We start from the raw sequence: 17,175 nt of genomic DNA, 5'->3' as shown, positions 1-17,175 counted from the left end.
TGTGGAAACTACAGAGGAATAAAGCTGATGAGTCACACAATGAAGTTATGGGAAAGAGCAGTGGAGGCTAGGCTGAGGTCAGAAGTGTGCATTTGTGAGCAGCAGTATGGTTTCATGCCAAGAAAGAGAACCACAGATGCAATATTTGCTTTGAGAATGCTGATGGAGAAGTACAGAGAAGGCCAGAAGGAGCTGCATTGTGTCTTTGTAGATTTAGAAACAGCATATGACAGGGTGCCGAGAGAGGAGCTGTGGTTTTGTATGAGGAAGTCTTGAGTGGCAGAGAAGTATGTTCGAGTGGTGCAGGACATGTATGAGAGCTGGAAGACAGTGGTGAGGTGTGCTGTAGGGGTGACAGAGGAGTTCAAGGTGGAGGTGGGACTGCACCAAAGATCGGCTTTGAGCCCCTTCTTGTTTGCTGTGGTGATGGACAGGCTGACAGATGAGGTTAGACAGGAATCTAGCAAGCAGGTTGGAACGGGTGAAGGAAAGTGTCAGGTGTGATATGTGACAAAAGAGTGTCAGCAAGAATGAAAGGAAAGGTGGACAAGACAGTGGTGAGACCAGCAATGTTGTCTGGTTTACAGACAGTGGCACTGAGACAAAGACAGGAGGCAGAGCTGGAGGTAGCAGAGCTGAAGATGTTGAGGTTCTCTCTGGGAATGACGAGGATGGATAGAATCAGGAATGAGGACATCAGAGGGACAGCTCATGTTAGATGTTTTGGAGAAAAAGCCAGGGAAGCCAGATTGAGATGGTTTGGGCATGTTCAGAGGAGGGACAGTGAATACATTGGTAAAAGGATGCTGAGGTTAGAGCTGCCAGGAAGGAGGCCTAGAGGAAGACCAAAGAGGAGGTTCTTGGATGTGGTGAAGGGGGACATGAGGATAGTTGGTGTGGGTGAGGAGGATACAGAGGATAGGGTTAATTGGAGGTAGATGATTCGCTGGGGTGACCCCTGAAGGGAGCGGCCGAAAGGGAAAGAAGAAGATCTACTTTCTGTCAAAGGTAAAATTTGTATCAGGGTAGTGAGAACAAAACTTTACATATTTAAACTTTGAGTTCTGTAAAGTTTTTGTTTGTAGCTAAAACTGTTTCATATTCTGAGCATTAGACACAATATTAGAAGAAAAATCTGATTTTACCACACAGAGATCATTTTCTGAAGTTTATTCAAAACTTTTTAAATTCAGATTGAATGAAAACTTATTTGACTCAAACCACAACTCTCACTATATATTGACTGAAACAAGAAATGTCTATGATGATCAGTCTGGTTCACTTCTTCCTGAGGGGAGGAGTCAATGCAAAACTCAGATGTCTTCCACCTCTACTTATCTGACTGCAGAGAGGACGACAGAGAACAGTGGACACACAGTTTAACATGATGGACTATAGGACAGGACTGCTGCTTTTAACCATCTGCTGGGCAGGTGAGAAAATATCTGCAAAGCTTGAAATCAATCTGTTTTCAAGAAGGTGCAAACTTACATCAACTGACTATTTTCTGGTTTGTCTTGACAGGTGTTGATGGTCAGACTCTGACAGAATCTGAACCAGTGGTTAAAAGGCCTGGAGAATCCCACACATTGACCTGTACAACCTCTGGATTTAATTTTGATGGCTCTTGGATGGCCTGGATCAGACAGGCTCCTGGAAAAGGACTGGAGTGGGTTGCTCTCATTAGCAGCGGTGGTGGCAGCAGCAAATACTACTCTCAGTCAGTCCAAGGCCGGTTTACCATCTCCAGAGACAACAACAGACAGCAGCTGTATCTGCAGATGAACAGTCTGAAAACTGAAGATTCTGCTGTTTATTATTGTGCTCGAGACTCACAGTGACTGGAGTTGGTTCAGCAGCTGTACAAAAACCTACAACAGTCTACTCAGTAGCCTGATGGGTTCTAGTAATGATGTCATGTTTTTCCTCTATTTTCTTTCATTTTGTTTTAATAAATAAACACTTTCCTCTACATGACACAAATTCATAAAGTCTGTCCCGAAGGAAATAACAACAATACACAACAATAATAACTTTTAAAATAAGAACTTGTACAAAGACAAAGCCAAGAATATTCTTGTTATATACAAATATAACCAAAAGCTTCTGTGAACATTTGTTCTTGTGAGATGAATGAAACAACTAATCCTGCTGTTAGAAACACTTCAGAGAGCCTGCTGTCTCATCTGATACTCACCTACATTATATAATTCACAAAACGCGTCTGGCTCAATGAATATATTAAACACTACAGTTTCACTTATATACTGTAAAAATATGCAATAAAAAAGTATCTATAGCTGAATAAAACTTAAAGCTCCATTGGCAGAAAAGAACTAGTGCCTGCTTCCAGATTCTCTAAGTTGCGTTTTATATCTACATTTATCTGAATTTTTAACCATTTATGAAAAAGTCACGACAATTATTTAACAATATTAATATAATCATGTCTGCTGTCATAAGTTTTGTTTAAAACAAAGCAAGAGAAATACAAGTTACTGCCTAAAACAACTGAAAATAATGTTAATTAGTTTCTATTGCATCTATCATTGTTACTCTAGTGTTGATTTTAATATGTTCCAATAATCCAGAGTCATGTTAATATAAACATTAAAAATAGTAGCAATCATATTTATTGTTTTTAATTACAGTAGGATGTATTTAAGTTTTTAAAAAGTAATTACAGTAACTTAGGAATAAACAGTTTTCAGCAACAGCTGAAGTAAATGCTGGGACCTTTTCAACATGTTACAGTTTAATGTGCAATGAAATGAAACATTCATATCTAAGGCAGAGCTGATTTCCAGCCATGTTTTCACTGAACAATGAACCAACTATTATTAGATCTGATCACACCAACACAGTAGCTCTTATGAGTCTGATTCTATGCAAACTCAGTGACCTTCCTCATACCTATAAAAACCTCCAGTCAGACTGTCAGAGTAGTTCACACATCACTTTCATTAGAAAACATGTTTCCTGTTGCTCTGCTGCTGCTGTTGGCAGCTGGATCATGTGAGTCTCTAGATTTGACTTAGAAAACTGTTAATTTTTACAGTATCACTTGATAATTTGTCATAATATATTTATTATTTTTAACAGGTGTGAAATGTCAACAGCTGACACAGCCAGCCTCTGTGACTGTGCAGCCAGGTCAACGTCTGGCCATCACCTGTCAGGTCTCTTATTCTATGAGCAGCTACTGGACAGCTTGGATCAGACAGCCTGCAGGGAAAGGACTGGAGTGGATTAGTAGTGACACAACTGTCAAAGATTCACTAAAGAACAAGTTCAGTATTGACTTAGACTCTTCCAGCAAGACAGTGACTCTGAACGGACAGAACATGCAGCCTGAAGACACTGCTGTGTATTACTGTGCCAGAGACCCACAATAACACAAACCATCAGTAGACCTGAACAAAAACCCCTCAGTGCCTGAAACCTGTAACATGAAGCCACCAGAGGAGGAGCCCTCAGACCACTAATGATTTCAGACCAGTTTACTTTTGGAGTAAACAGGGAACAGTTGGTTGATTTTATATGTTCCTTAATTTGTCAATATCATCTTAATTACTCAGACAGTAAACTCACTGAACATTAGTAAACAGTAAATTAGACTGACTTTTAAAACTTAGAGCCTAACAAGAAGTTCATCTTCAGAAAGTTTTCTTTCCATTTCATTTGTCACCAGTTTAGGAGCCTTCAGACCACTGATCTGACATATGACATTAAGACCACACATACACAAACTTGCTGTAAAAACAATCAAAGTTGACGTTTTTGAAAATTTTCAACTGGGTCGTGATTTAAAAATGACATAAATGCACATATCCATCATATTAAAGGTCTTCACACTGTAAACAAACATGTAACATTTAACCAAGAAAATGTCTTAGTATATTTAAACTTTGAGTTCTGTAAAGTTTTTGTTTGTAGCTAAAACTGTTTCTTATTCTGACCATTAGACACAATATTAGAAGAAAAATCTGATTTTACCACACAGAAATAATTTTCTGAAGCCTATTCAGATTTTTTTTTTTATTCAGATTGAATGAAAACTCATTAGGCTCACACCATAACTCTCACTATATATTGACTGAAACAAGAAATGTCTATGATGACCAGTCTGGTTCACTCTTTCCTGTGAGGAGGAGTCAATGCAAAACTCAGATGTCTTCCACCTCTACTTATCTGACTGCAGAGAGGACGACGGAGAACAGTGGACACACAGTTTAACATGATGGACTATAGGACAGGACTGCTGCTTTTAACCATCTGCTGGGCAGGTGAGAAAATGTCTGCAAAGCTTGAAATGAATCTGTTTTCAAGAAGGTGCAAACGTACATCAACTGACTATTTTCTGGTTTGTCTTGACAGGTGTTGATGGTCAGACTCTGACACAATCTGGACCAGTGGTTAAAAGGCCTGGAGAATCCCACAAATTGACCTGTTACGCCTAAGGATTGGATTTTGGTGGCTACTGGATGGCCTGGGTCAGACAGGCTCCTGGAAAAGAACTGGAGTGGGTTGCAAGCATCAGATATGACAGTGCTAACATCTACTACTCTCAGTCAGTCCAAGGCCGGTTTACCATCTCCAGAGACAACAACAGACAGCAGCTGTATCTGCAGATGAACAGTCTGAAAACTGAAGATTCTGCTGTTTATTATTGTGCTCGAGAGTCATAGTGACTGGAGTTGGTTCAGCAGCTGTACAAAAACCTACAGGACTCAGTCTTACTGGGATCACACTTCCCAACAATAGTTACTCATATCATCAATAAAGTCCAATTCTAAATAGAAACCTAGAAATATCAGCAGCAGATTTGACTGGTCCTGTTCCACTCACTCTGACCCTGATTCTTTCTCTTTTCAAAATGAGCAAATTTCCACCTAATGTGAGGCTGAAAAAACACACTGTTCCACAGATTCAGTAGAAGAGATTCTGCTTGTTGAGGGAGCTCTCAAAGAACCAGAGCAGCAACACATACATGATATTAGAGTATCAGCAGAGGAACAGTGAGAAGTATCAGCTGTATGAATATACACTGCAGTCCACTGTTTATCCAGCTGGGACTAAGCCTGTGCAGTGATTGTGGAGCAGAAAAAACAGCTGATGTCACTCAGCTAATCCAAATCCTACAGTGCTGCCTGGACTGATGCAAACACAGTTAAAAACTACCATTATCTCAGTCCATATAATTGTCTGTGCTTTGACCTTCTATGGGGTTGGAAACAATAAAGTGGACAACAAAAGACATTTGGAGACTGCAGATTCAAATCCAGGCTCAGTCCACACCAACTTTGACCGACAACAACCAGAACGACCCATATCCAGATACTAACAAACTGCTGAGTCAGGAAAACACCGTGTTTCTGCAGGTTCAAGGCATTTCCTTCCTACGACTCAGTCCTAACATCCATCAGGTTTCCCTGTCTCATGCCACAGTGGTCAAACGTTTTGGACACAGTAAGTTTACACAACTCTTGTTCAAACTAAGTTAGAAAAACATTTAAATGCATTTTATTTCTGTTTGTAATAGACGTTTCTATTTCCACCAACACCACGTGTGTCTGATTATTAAACGTTTTGAACAGGAAAAGCAAAGAAAGGGGGAGGGCCATGAGTCAGTAATAAAATACATTTTTCTAATATCTTGACTTTAAAAACTCGTCTAATGAGAAATTCATCCTTAGAAAGTCAGTTTCTGCAACATAACATCAACAAAACAAACAAACAAACAAACCAAAGCAAACTTTTCACTGTAGAAAAGATCACATCAGTTTAGTTTCAGCATCAACCATGTTCTCACAGTCTGATAAGTCAGATAAATCACCAGGATCAGGACACTGCTTTTATCTGTGGTGAGTTCATTCCAAATTTACATATTTTAGTAACAACAGTTTAGTGTGTGGACTGTTTCTTCACTAAAAGCCCAAGGACAAGACAAAAATGTGCTGAAACCAGTCATTTATAAAACATTTACACAGTAAGTCTCATAATTTAATATATATTATTTCCATTATTCCATTACATTATTACACACACACTGAAAGTTATTTTAGCGTTCTTTCTCTGTCTTTTTAATAAAATAAACTTACTGAATAAAATGTTCCCACATACAGTGAAACCATCTACTTCATTATAAGGTCAGTCTTTTCAATCTGTGTTTAAAATGATATTTGTGAGATGCAAATGATTGATTCAACAATATGTAAATGAATGTAGCTCATAAGGAAGTGCAGTGTGGGTCTGTGTGTCAGTGAGAGGACAGAAGAGCTTCAACATCAACCATGTTCTCTGTAGCTCTGATACTGCTGCTGGCAGCTGGATCCTGTGAGGAGCTTTCAGTGGATTCACACTAACAAACACATTAGAAACACTGAATATTCAGATGAATGATGGAGATAATGTTGATTTCTGTTTCCACAGGTGTTCACAGTCTCAATCTCATCCAGCCAGACTCAAAGGCTGTGCAGCCTGGACAGTCTTTGACCATCATCTGTCAGGTCTCTTTTACATCAATGGAGTGGAGGCAGCTTTTATCAAAATGATGCTTTGAAGAACAAGTTCAAATACCAAACACACACTTCTACTAGTTCTGTGACATTAACAGGACTGAATCTGCAGCCTGAGAACACAGCTGTTTATTACTGTGTACATAGTGTTTGGTACTGGAGCTGGTTGTCACTGTGACACAAACACTGACAGACCTGCACAAAAACCCTCTAGCCCAGGGGTGTCAAACTCATTTTCACCAAGGGCCACATCAGCATAATGGCTGTCCTCAAAGGGCCATATGTAACTTATAAATGTAACTAAATGTAACCGAATGTAATGTAAAATGAATGTAACTTGTCCTTAATGTTAAATAACTGAATTTATTACTTATTCAAGTTACAAGCATAACAGTTGCACAGAAAAATATGTTTGCTCGTTCCTCTGTTATAACATAAATCCTTTTAATTTGTCAGGTTATGAAACCCAGATAACTCCATCAATCAAGGATCAAACTATCCAAGTGAATAAAGAAAAATAAAATCAAACATAAGTTATGACATTAACTTTGTTCAAACGTTCAACAGCTCGTCAGTGACAGAGAGATCCGAATTCACGCCTCTAATAAAAATTGGTAACTGCGCTGGACAAGTTGTTGCTTTTCTTGAAGGCTAGCTTTGGCGTACTTAGCTCCGCGTTTGGTGTCAAAATGCCGGCGTAGATTATAGCTACTCTTTGACAACCGACACCGCCTCGTACCACAAAAGACATACCGGTCTTTCTCCTTGAAGCACAAACAAATATTCGCTTTCCCATCTTTCTTGAAACAGTCTTCTATCTCTATCAACTTTTCTCTTTCTGGACATTTTGGGGTTATTATTTAACTCTCAATTCCACTTGTTGGCATTGACGTGGAAACACGTCTAGTGGCGGGGAGCGGTTACATCGCGGGTATCACAGTCGACAGGCATTGTGGGAAATGTAGTTTTTGGTCAAAGCACGCTTTTGAACTATTTCTTTAAACACTCAGACCTTTTATGCTCTCGCGGGCCACATTAAATGACGTGGCGGGCCACATTTGGCCCGCGGGCCTGAGTTTGACACCCCTGCCATAGATCTTCACTGTCATCCTTAAGTACATTTTATAAGTTATGTCCTCAAGTTTAAGCACAACAACTACTCAGCTATATTTAGGCATTAAAACATGTTGGTCAGGTAACTAGAGATTTCCAATGACATCACACAGAAACATGTAACTGCTGGATCAGTGACTACATCTTCATCTGTTAAATCATTTGCAGCTTATCATCTGACTATAAACTTCAACTTTAAACTTAAAGTTTATGTCAAGATTTCTACATCAACAGCTGGAATACTTTCTCTCTCTCACTGTTCCTGACTGTTTTACTTTTCATGCCTCTTTATTTTTCAGGACTGTACCTCCAACATATCATTATACAAATTCACATAGTGATACATATTCCCCACCCATTCTGCTTGCTCTGAATATATTCTTGTCTCCAGGGATTAGATTTTTCTGTTTATTATTGTGCTCAAGAAACACAATAACACGGGAGACTACAAAACTGTCCAAACACACTGCACACTGATCTCTGAGTATTAGACTTTGAAAACAAAGGGTGAAACTAAACAGGAATACTGGACAAAACCTCCACAGAGTATCAGACCAAAACTGGCAGTAGAACATATGATGAGTCAGATGAATCTAACCATGGAGAATATGACAATGGATCTAAACAGGCACATATGAAGGAAACAACTGATGGTGTGATAATGAATACTGTACAATTACTGACATTTACCCCACCATCAACCATCATTACTGCCCTAACAGTCTGGTAGAAAACAACAACAACCTGTCACCTTCAGCTGTCACTCCAATCTGGTTCAAAGAGTCTGGGCTCAGTGCCATGTTTCAAATAAATAAGAGGCCTTTGGTTTTTCTTCATGGAGGGAGAAGGGAGAAGACATTCTGGGGGATCTAGTCAGTGATATTTCCCATAATAACACTCCTCTTTATATGTCAAATTAAAGTCAATTTATGGAAAACAAGTCAAAAACAAAAAAATCACCAACCTCATCCTCTAAAATGTTTCTAATAAAAATTATGTGTTAACTTCATTCAGGACATTTTCTTAAAGTAAAGTTTAAAAGTAAAGATGTTTACCATCAGCAGTGACAGCAGTGCCATTACCTGGTGTGTGGCTGAGCTTAAAAGGTACATTTCAAAATCAACAAATTCTGAAAAATACTGATATTGCTCCATAATCAACTGCACAACTGCAACAACATAAAGACAAGCAGGATGAATCCTGGGCCTTTGTTACATTAACTCCTTCTCACATTTGTATCTGATTTGACTTTTAAAAAATTAAAAAAAAAACAATCTATAAATACATGAATGACTCCATGTTTTTCTCTAAACTAAATGATGTAGTTCATTGCACAGGGGTTTTCAGTTCCTGAGCACCTGTTTCTCTGTATGTTTCTGTGTTCAAACATCTGTAAAAAGTGTGAACATTAGAGACATTGATGCAAATCTGCAAACCAGACACAGCAAATTTCATTTTTTATTCAATTTACACAATCCTATCTGCTGTCACTATTCCTTTTTGGAGCATATAAGTAAAGCAACATTTTAATACTGATACATTTAAGTTATTCAAGAGTCTGATGTACAGACAGATAATGACAGTTCATAAATAACTGCATTTAAACAAACAATGTATATATGGTTTACACAAAGATAACATTTGTGGTGGCTGTGGTGTTTGTTTCCATGGTTATATCATATCAGTTATTGTAAAGCTGATTGTAATTAATATATTTTCCAATATTCATTCAATATTCATTTACACTACCAAAAGTCTGGACACACTTCACTTTTGAATTTAATGAGAAAGTGTGTCCAAATTAAAATACAACTACAACATATTTATGAATCAATAGTTTATAGTAGCACTGATCAGATTTATTGGCTCTGGGAGGATCAGCATTAATGTTTGATTCTATGCAAACTTAGTGACCTTCCCTTTCACTCAGCTATAAAAACTTCACATCAGACTGTCAGTGCAGTTCACAGCACGTCAGTTGCAGCATAAACAATGTTGTCTGTAGCTCTGCTGCTGCTGTTGGCAGCTGGATCATGTGAGTCATCAGTTCAGTCAGTATTTCATGTTCTGCAGTACAACCTGATGACTGGTGACACAAGATGTTTGTCTTTTTAACAGGTGTGAAATGTGAACAGCTGACACAGCCAGCCTCTGTGACTGTGCAGCCAGGTCAACGTCTGACCATCACCTGTCAGGTCTCTTATTCTGTGAGCAGCTACTGGACAGCTTGGATCAGACAGCCTGCAGGGAAAGGACTGGAGTGGATTGGATACAAATATACTGGTGATTCATACTACAAAGATTCACTAAAGAACAAGTTCAGTATTGACTTAGACTCTTCCAGCAAGACAGTGACTCTGAACGGACAGAAGATGCAGCCTGAAGACACTGCTGTGTATTACTGTGCCAGATACCCACAATAACACAAACCATCAGTAGACCTGAACAAAAACCCCTCAGCGCCTGAAAACCTGTAACATGAAGCCACCAGAGCAGGAGCCCTCAGACCACTAATGATTTTATCATAGTTCACAGAAAACAGTGTTGCAAAAGTAAAGTGCACTGAAAATGTGTAAACAATATAAAATAGATTATGCTTCTATAATGACATTCAGTAAATCATAAAGAAATTAGCATCTTTAGTTCTCTTTAGTCAGCTTCACTGATATGTTAGAAACTGAAACTTCTTCATCATTCAAACCAACTGCATTGTCTCTTCCAATGAGTTAAAGAGCAAAGTTTTAATTTATATTATTCTATTAACATTGACCTGTACAGCCTCTGGATTCACATTCAGCGACTACGCTATGAGCTGGGTCAGACAGGCTCCTGGAAAAGGACTGGAGTGGGTTGCTTTTATAGGCACATCTAGTAGTCCCATCTATTACTCCCAGTCAGTCCAGGGTAGATTCACCATCTCCAGAGATGACTCCAGCAGTAAACTTTATCTAAAGATGAACAGTCTGAAGACGGAGGACACAGCAGTTTATTACTGTGCCAGACAACCACAATAACACAAACCATCAGTAGACCTGAACAAAAACCCCTCAATGCCTGAAAACCTGTAACATGAAGCCACCAGAGGAGGAGCCCTCAGACCACTAATGATTTCAGACCAGTTTACTTTTGGAGTAAACAGGGAACAGTTGGTAGATTTTATATGTTCTTTAATTTATCAATATCATCTTAATTACTCAGACAGTAAACTCACTGAACATTAGTAAACAGTAAATTTAGACTGACTTTAAAAACTTAGAGCCTAACAAGAAGTTCATCTGCAGAAAGTTTTCTTTCCATTTCATTTGTCACCAGTTTAGGAGCCTTCAGACCACTGATCTGACATATGACATTAAGACCACACATACACAAACTTGCTGTAAAAACAATCAAAGTTGACATTTTTGAAAATTTTCAACTGGGTCGTGATTTAAAAATGACATAAATGCACATATCCATCATATTAAAGGTCTTCACACTGTAAACAAACATGTAACATTTAACCAAGAAAATGTCTTTAGTATAAATGTTGATATAATGTTTCCTGTGTACATTTTAAATTAGTGCTGATCAACCTTTACTTACAGTCAGATGAATCAAAAGATCAGGACACTGCTTTTATCTGTGAAGTGTTAATTCACGTTAGGATCCTGATTGTTTAACATCATTTAGCAGAACTTACTAACATTTTAACTGTGGTGACTTTGCTTTTCTATATGCGAATACATTTATTTACTTTACAGATGTAACAGACAAATAACAACAGTTCATCTATTTTCCGTCAAAAGTAAAATTTGTATCAGGGCAGTAAGAACGAAACTTTACATATTTAAACTGTTTGTAGCTAAAACTGTTTCTTATTCTGACCATTACACACAATATTAGAAGAAAAATCTGATTTTACCACACAGAAATAATTTTCTGAGGAGTATTCAGATTTTTTTAAATTCAGATTGAATGAAAACGTATTAGGCTCAAACCACAACTCTCACTATATATTGACTGAAACAAGAAATGTCTATGATGACCAGTCTGGTTCACTCCTTCCTGTGAGGAGGAGTCAATGCAAAACTCAGATGTCTTCCACCTCTACTTATCTGACTGCAGAGAGGACGACAGAGAACAGTGGACACACAGTTTAACATGGTGGACTATAGGACAGGACTGCTGCTTTTAACCATCTGCTGGGCAGGTGAGAAAATATCTGCAAAGCTTGAAATCAATCTGTTTTCAAGAAGGTGCAAACTTACATCAACTGACTATTTTCTGGTTTGTCTTGACAGGTGTTGATGGTCAGACTCTGACGCAATCTGAACCAGTGGTTAAAAGGCCTGGAGAATCCCACACATTGACCTGTACAGCCTCTGGATTCACCTTCAGCGACTACACTATGAACTGGGTCAGACAGACTCCTGGAAAAGGACTGGAGTGGTTTGCAACTATTAGCTGGGATAGCAGCAGCATCTACTACTCTCAGTCAGTCCAAGGCCGGTTTACCATCTCCAGAGACAACAACAGACAGCAGCTGTATCTGCAGATGAACAGTCTGAAACCTGAAGATTCTGCTGTTTATTATTGTGCTCGATAGTCAGAGTGACTGGAGTTTGTTCAGCAGCTGTACAAAAACCTGTCAGTCATTTTGGATTGATGGACCAAAATCAGCTCACAGCTTCAACGTATTTTGTTTTGGATTAGGAACAACATGTCAAGTATTAATTTAGGAGCAATACACAGAATCAGTGGATCAAGGTGTGTACTGATGAACATTCACCAATCACCAACATAGATTTAACTAAAACACTCGTCCTGATAGAAAAAGAAGAAGAATGAAACTAATATTTAAGCATTTTCTTTCCCTCTCTTTCTACTACTATCAGATTCTACACACACATGCACACACGTGTTTCCATTATTTGTGAGGACTCTACATTGACTTACATTCACCTACTCAGGATTTACCCATCACCACTACATGACCAATTGTAACCTGAATCTTAAACCCAGTTGTCTAGAACTACATGATTTACAGGGTGGGGAACAGCTGAGTCCCCACACTGTGAGTGTGTATACAGGTTTCAGTCTCCAGAATGTGAGTAATATCAGGGGTGCTGGCACACACACATGCACATGAACAATACTAATTTTCTTTGTCAGTTACAATTTGAAGATAAAATTTAACACAAACAGGTTGGACCATTGCTCTAAAAGGGGAAGAAAAAAAAATCAGACAGACATACCCAGGCTGAGTGAGTTCAGACTATTTAACAGACAGAAAAAATATAGTCCCTCTTTTGAAACGTGTATAAGAGCAGAGGTGGTTTTACTGGGATTATCAGATATTAACACAGTTACTGCTGATGTATTTGTCTTTAACTGATCCATGTAAATGTTGATCTTCATCTACTAAATGCTCTTTTCATCTTGATTGATTGTGATTCTGATCAACACATTACAAATGATCATTATAAAATTACATTAATTATATTAATATTTATTACCATTAATTATATTATAAGGTAATTATGTAATTACATTACATATAATTCTGATTCCAGTAGAAACACTTATGCAAACAGTGTGAGAGGACGTGTAGAAATCAGCAGAGATGATGGCAGCAACATGGTGTATCTGAGACTGTCTAATCTAAAGCCCGAGGACTCTGCTGTGTATTATTGTGCCAAACACACACACTGACTCAGAAATACTGTAAATATATGAATTTGAATAATATTCACTAAAGACATTATGCCAATATCCATAAACACACACAGACACAAGCATACCAAGGTATGGAGATTATTCAAACAACAGTTTTGGTTTGACACTCCCTTTTTTTTAGTGTCATCAGTCACCAGATGATTTAACTGTGATAGTTAGTGTGTTTATTATTAACTCTGAAAGACAAGTGTTAAAGTATAAATATACTGTATTTGAACATTTCTACATGACATATCCAACATGTGGAAAGCCCATCAGCTCAGCTAATCAAATAAACATTATTCATTTGAAAAATCTGAAAATCGGTACCACCACCAAAAAGATCTCTGTGTCCTCTGAGCTTCAAACCCTGACAGAGTCTTAATCAGTGGTTAAAACACCTAAAAAAATCCAATATTCTGATATGCACATATTCAGCACTCACTGGCCACAACTGGAACATGTGGATCAAACTGGACACTGTTCTGTAGTGGGCTGCTACCATCAGCAGTGATAGTATCACCACTTCCTACTCTCGGTCAGTCCAAGAACAGTCTGCTGGCTCCAGCGACAGCCGTAGGCAGCAGCGTTATCTGCAGATTAACATTCTGACAACTGAAAACTCTGCTGTTTATTATTTTGTTCAAGAGCCCCTGAAATGCATAGAAACACTGTGTAAAATGTCAACCCAAATTAAAAATATGCTTTCTGCAAATCACATTCAAATAAACTGGTTTTACGTCATCACCAAAGAAATATCTCTATTATTCTAATAAATATTCATGATAAAAATGAAAGCTAAGACTACATTTGACACATTAGTCCAACCTCCCTCTACAACTGTCAGTGTCCTTCTCTATGCAAACTGGACTTCCTCAGAGACCCACATATATCTTGCTGTCTGCTGCAGAGGAAGAGAAGCTCCCATCACCAACACCAACCATGTTCCCTGTAGCTCTGCTGCTGCTGCTGGCTGCTGGATCCTGTGAGTCTCACTGAGGCACAGACAGTATGATCACAGCTCACTGACTCTTCACTGCTATTACACTGATTCAATATTTAATATGTTTTTTTTTTTGTTTGTTTTTAACAGGTGTGAAATGTGAACAGCTGACACAGCCAGCCTCTGTGACTGTGCAGCCAGGTCAACGTCTGACCATCACCTGTCAGGTCTCTTACTCTCTTGGCTACTACACAGCTTGGATCAGACAGCCTGCAGGGAAAGGACTGGAGTGGATTGGAATGAAAGATACTAGTGCTTCATACTACAAAGATTCACTAAAGAACAAGTTCAGTATTGACTTAGACTCTTCCAGCAAGACAATGACTCTGAACGGACAGAACATGCAGCCTGAAGACACAGCAGTTTATTACTGTGCCAGAGACTCACAATAACACAAACCATCAGTAGACCTGAACAAAAACCCCTCAGTGCCTGAAAACCTATAACATGAAGCCACCAGAGGAGGAGCCCTCAGACCACTAATGATTTCAGACCAGTTCTCTGAGAAGGAGAGAAGCGGTTTTACATATAGTGCATTCAATACATATTGAGACTCACTTCACTTTTTTCAGTTTTGTTATGTTGCAGCCTGATACTACAAACATTTAAATTATTTATTTTCCTCATTAATCTACACTCAGTACCTCATAATGTCAGTAAATTTATAAAAAGAAATGCAACGCCACATGTGCATAAGTATTCAGATGCTTTACTCAGTACTTACAGCAATAACAACCAGGATCTGTTTTTTTTTTTTTTTTTTTTTTTTGGGGTGTGACAAGATTTGCTCACCTGGACTCAGTCAGTCAGTTGGATAGGGACAGACATTTCTAAAATTGTTTTTTAACTTTGTCATTATGTGGTACTGAGTGTAGACTGATAAGAAAATAAATTAAATGAAGACTGTAGCATCAGGCTTCAACATAACATTTAACAGAGTGAAGGGGGTCTAGATACTTTCTGAATGCACTGTATTTATACAGGAGGGAAGGGGGTAACTGAGCAAAGACTGTACTAAATGTTAGTTTTACCTCAGGAACAATGTTTTCAAATGTTGTAATATTACTTTACTTTCATGCAGAGGACTATGTGTAGTTTGTTGTTGTTGTTTTCACGGATTCAGTATTTTATACATTTTTTAAGGAGTTTGGAGTGAGATCAAACTGGACCAGTCTCCCTCGGTGCTGAAAAGACCTGGAGAGACAGTGAAGATGTCATGTGCCACATCTGGTTATACCATGACCAGCTACAGCATGAACTGGATAAGGCAGAGACCAGAGAAAGCTCTGGAGTGGATGGGGTGGATAAACACAAATACAAACACTCCAACCTATGGCAGCTCCTTTCAAAGCCGTTTCATTTTTACTCAAGATGTTCCCAGCAGCACCCAGTACCTCCAGGTCAAGAGCCTGACAACAGAAGATTCTGCTGTTTACTTCTGTGCTCGACAACACAGTGACTGGAGACAGTGAAGCAGTTGTACAAAAACCACCACAGACCACAAGCAGCAGTTTGACCTCAGTCACATCTGGATTTTGTCAACACCATTAAAATCACTTTGATAAATCCACATCACATTTATAGATATTTTACCATAAACTCATGAGTAATAACTATTTTCATCATTATATTAGATCCATCACAGCGATTATCAAAAGCCTTTCACCTCCTAACAGACATTAAAACAAAAATACCAGCATCATATTTACAAGTACCAACTACACATTACATGAACCAAGACTGAAAGAGTAAGAAGCTGAAAAACATTTGATCAGTGAAAACTCTGGATAGTGACATGATGAGATGAAAATACAGCAAGTTTTCAGTAGAGAGAGACGACTGTATGTTGGTGATTAGAGTAATTTGACTAATGACGAACAGTCTTCATACTAAATCAAATCTATCGTTTTTTTTAAATTTATAGATAATTTTGTTCACATGAATGAACTAAGTTTAATGTGTTAGTATTATCAGTATAAACATGGTAATGGTGTTAATATTATTTTACTGAACATGTGAGAGAAATGTGAAAACAACTGATTTAGGAAACTGACTGGTAAAATCCTCATACCCAGTTTCACCTAATATCTGTAGATATTCTCCTGTGAGGAGGAGTCAATGCAAAACTCAGATGTCTTCCACCTCTACTTATCTGACTGCAGAGAGGACGACAGAGAACAGTGGACACACAGTTTAACATGATGGACTATAGGACAGGACTGCTGCTTTTAACCATCGGCTGGGTAGGTGAGAAAATATCTGCAAAGCTTGAAATCAATCTGTTTTCAAGAAGGTGCAAACTTACATCAACTGACTATTTTCTGGTTTGTCTTGACAGGTGTTGATGGTCAGACTCTGACACAATCTGAACCAGTGGTTAAAAGGCCTGGAGAATCCCACAAATTGACCTGTTACGCCTATGGATTGGATTTTGTTAACTACTGGATGGGCTGGGTCAGACAGGCTCCTGGAAAAGGACTGGAGTGGGTTGCGAGCATCAGATATGACAGTGCTAACATCTACTACTCTCAGTCAGTCCAAGGCCGGTTTACCATCTCCAGAGACAACAACAGACAGCAGCTGTATCTGCAGATGAACAGTCTGAAAACTGAAGATTCTGCTGTTTATTATTGTGCTCGAGAGTCACAGTGACTGGAGTTGGTTCAGCAGCTGTACAAAAACCTACAGGACTCAATCTTACTGGGATCACATTTCCCAACAATAGTTACTCATATCATCAATAAAGTCCAATTCAAAATAGAAACCTAGAAATATCAGCAGCAGATTTGACTGGTCCTGTTCCACTCACTCTGACCCTGATTCTTTCTCTTTTCAAAATGAGCAAAT

General features: G+C 38.5%; 1 pseudogene and 4 gene segments (V, D, J or C); all 5 read left to right on the top strand.

Annotated features, from left to right (window-relative positions):
• Positions 1-1,383: 1,383 nt before the first annotated feature.
• Positions 1,384-1,841, top strand: LOC113140327 (Ig heavy chain V region 914-like). The segment is given in 2 exon segments: positions 1,384-1,433; positions 1,525-1,841. Coding segments are annotated over 2 exon segments (366 nt in total).
• Positions 1,842-2,882: 1,041 nt separating this feature from the next.
• On the top strand, positions 2,883-3,419 carry LOC113140394 (Ig heavy chain V region XIG14-like). The segment is given in 2 exon segments: positions 2,883-3,015; positions 3,103-3,419. Coding segments are annotated over 2 exon segments (336 nt in total).
• Positions 3,420-4,237: 818 nt separating this feature from the next.
• Positions 4,238-6,562, top strand: LOC113140637 (immunoglobulin heavy variable 3-30-3-like; annotated as a pseudogene).
• A 3,059-nt stretch (positions 6,563-9,621) lies between these two features.
• Positions 9,622-10,054, top strand: LOC113140371 (Ig heavy chain V region 5A-like). The segment is given in 2 exon segments: positions 9,622-9,666; positions 9,750-10,054. Coding segments are annotated over 2 exon segments (348 nt in total).
• Positions 10,055-11,764: 1,710 nt separating this feature from the next.
• LOC113140355 (immunoglobulin heavy variable 3-30-3-like) lies at positions 11,765-16,971 on the top strand (the record flags this gene model as incomplete). The annotated part of the segment is given in 2 exon segments: positions 11,765-11,820; positions 16,667-16,971. Coding segments are annotated over 2 exon segments (354 nt in total), but the record flags the coding sequence as incomplete, so codon positions are not given.
• Positions 16,972-17,175: the final 204 nt, after the last annotated feature.

The sequence above is a fragment of the Mastacembelus armatus genome, chromosome 8, assembly GCF_900324485.2.
Source record: "Mastacembelus armatus chromosome 8, fMasArm1.2, whole genome shotgun sequence".
NCBI lineage: Eukaryota > Metazoa > Chordata > Actinopteri > Synbranchiformes > Mastacembelidae > Mastacembelus > Mastacembelus armatus.
Note: the sequence above shows the minus strand (reverse complement) of the source record. Positions and strands in the feature narration are given on the sequence as shown.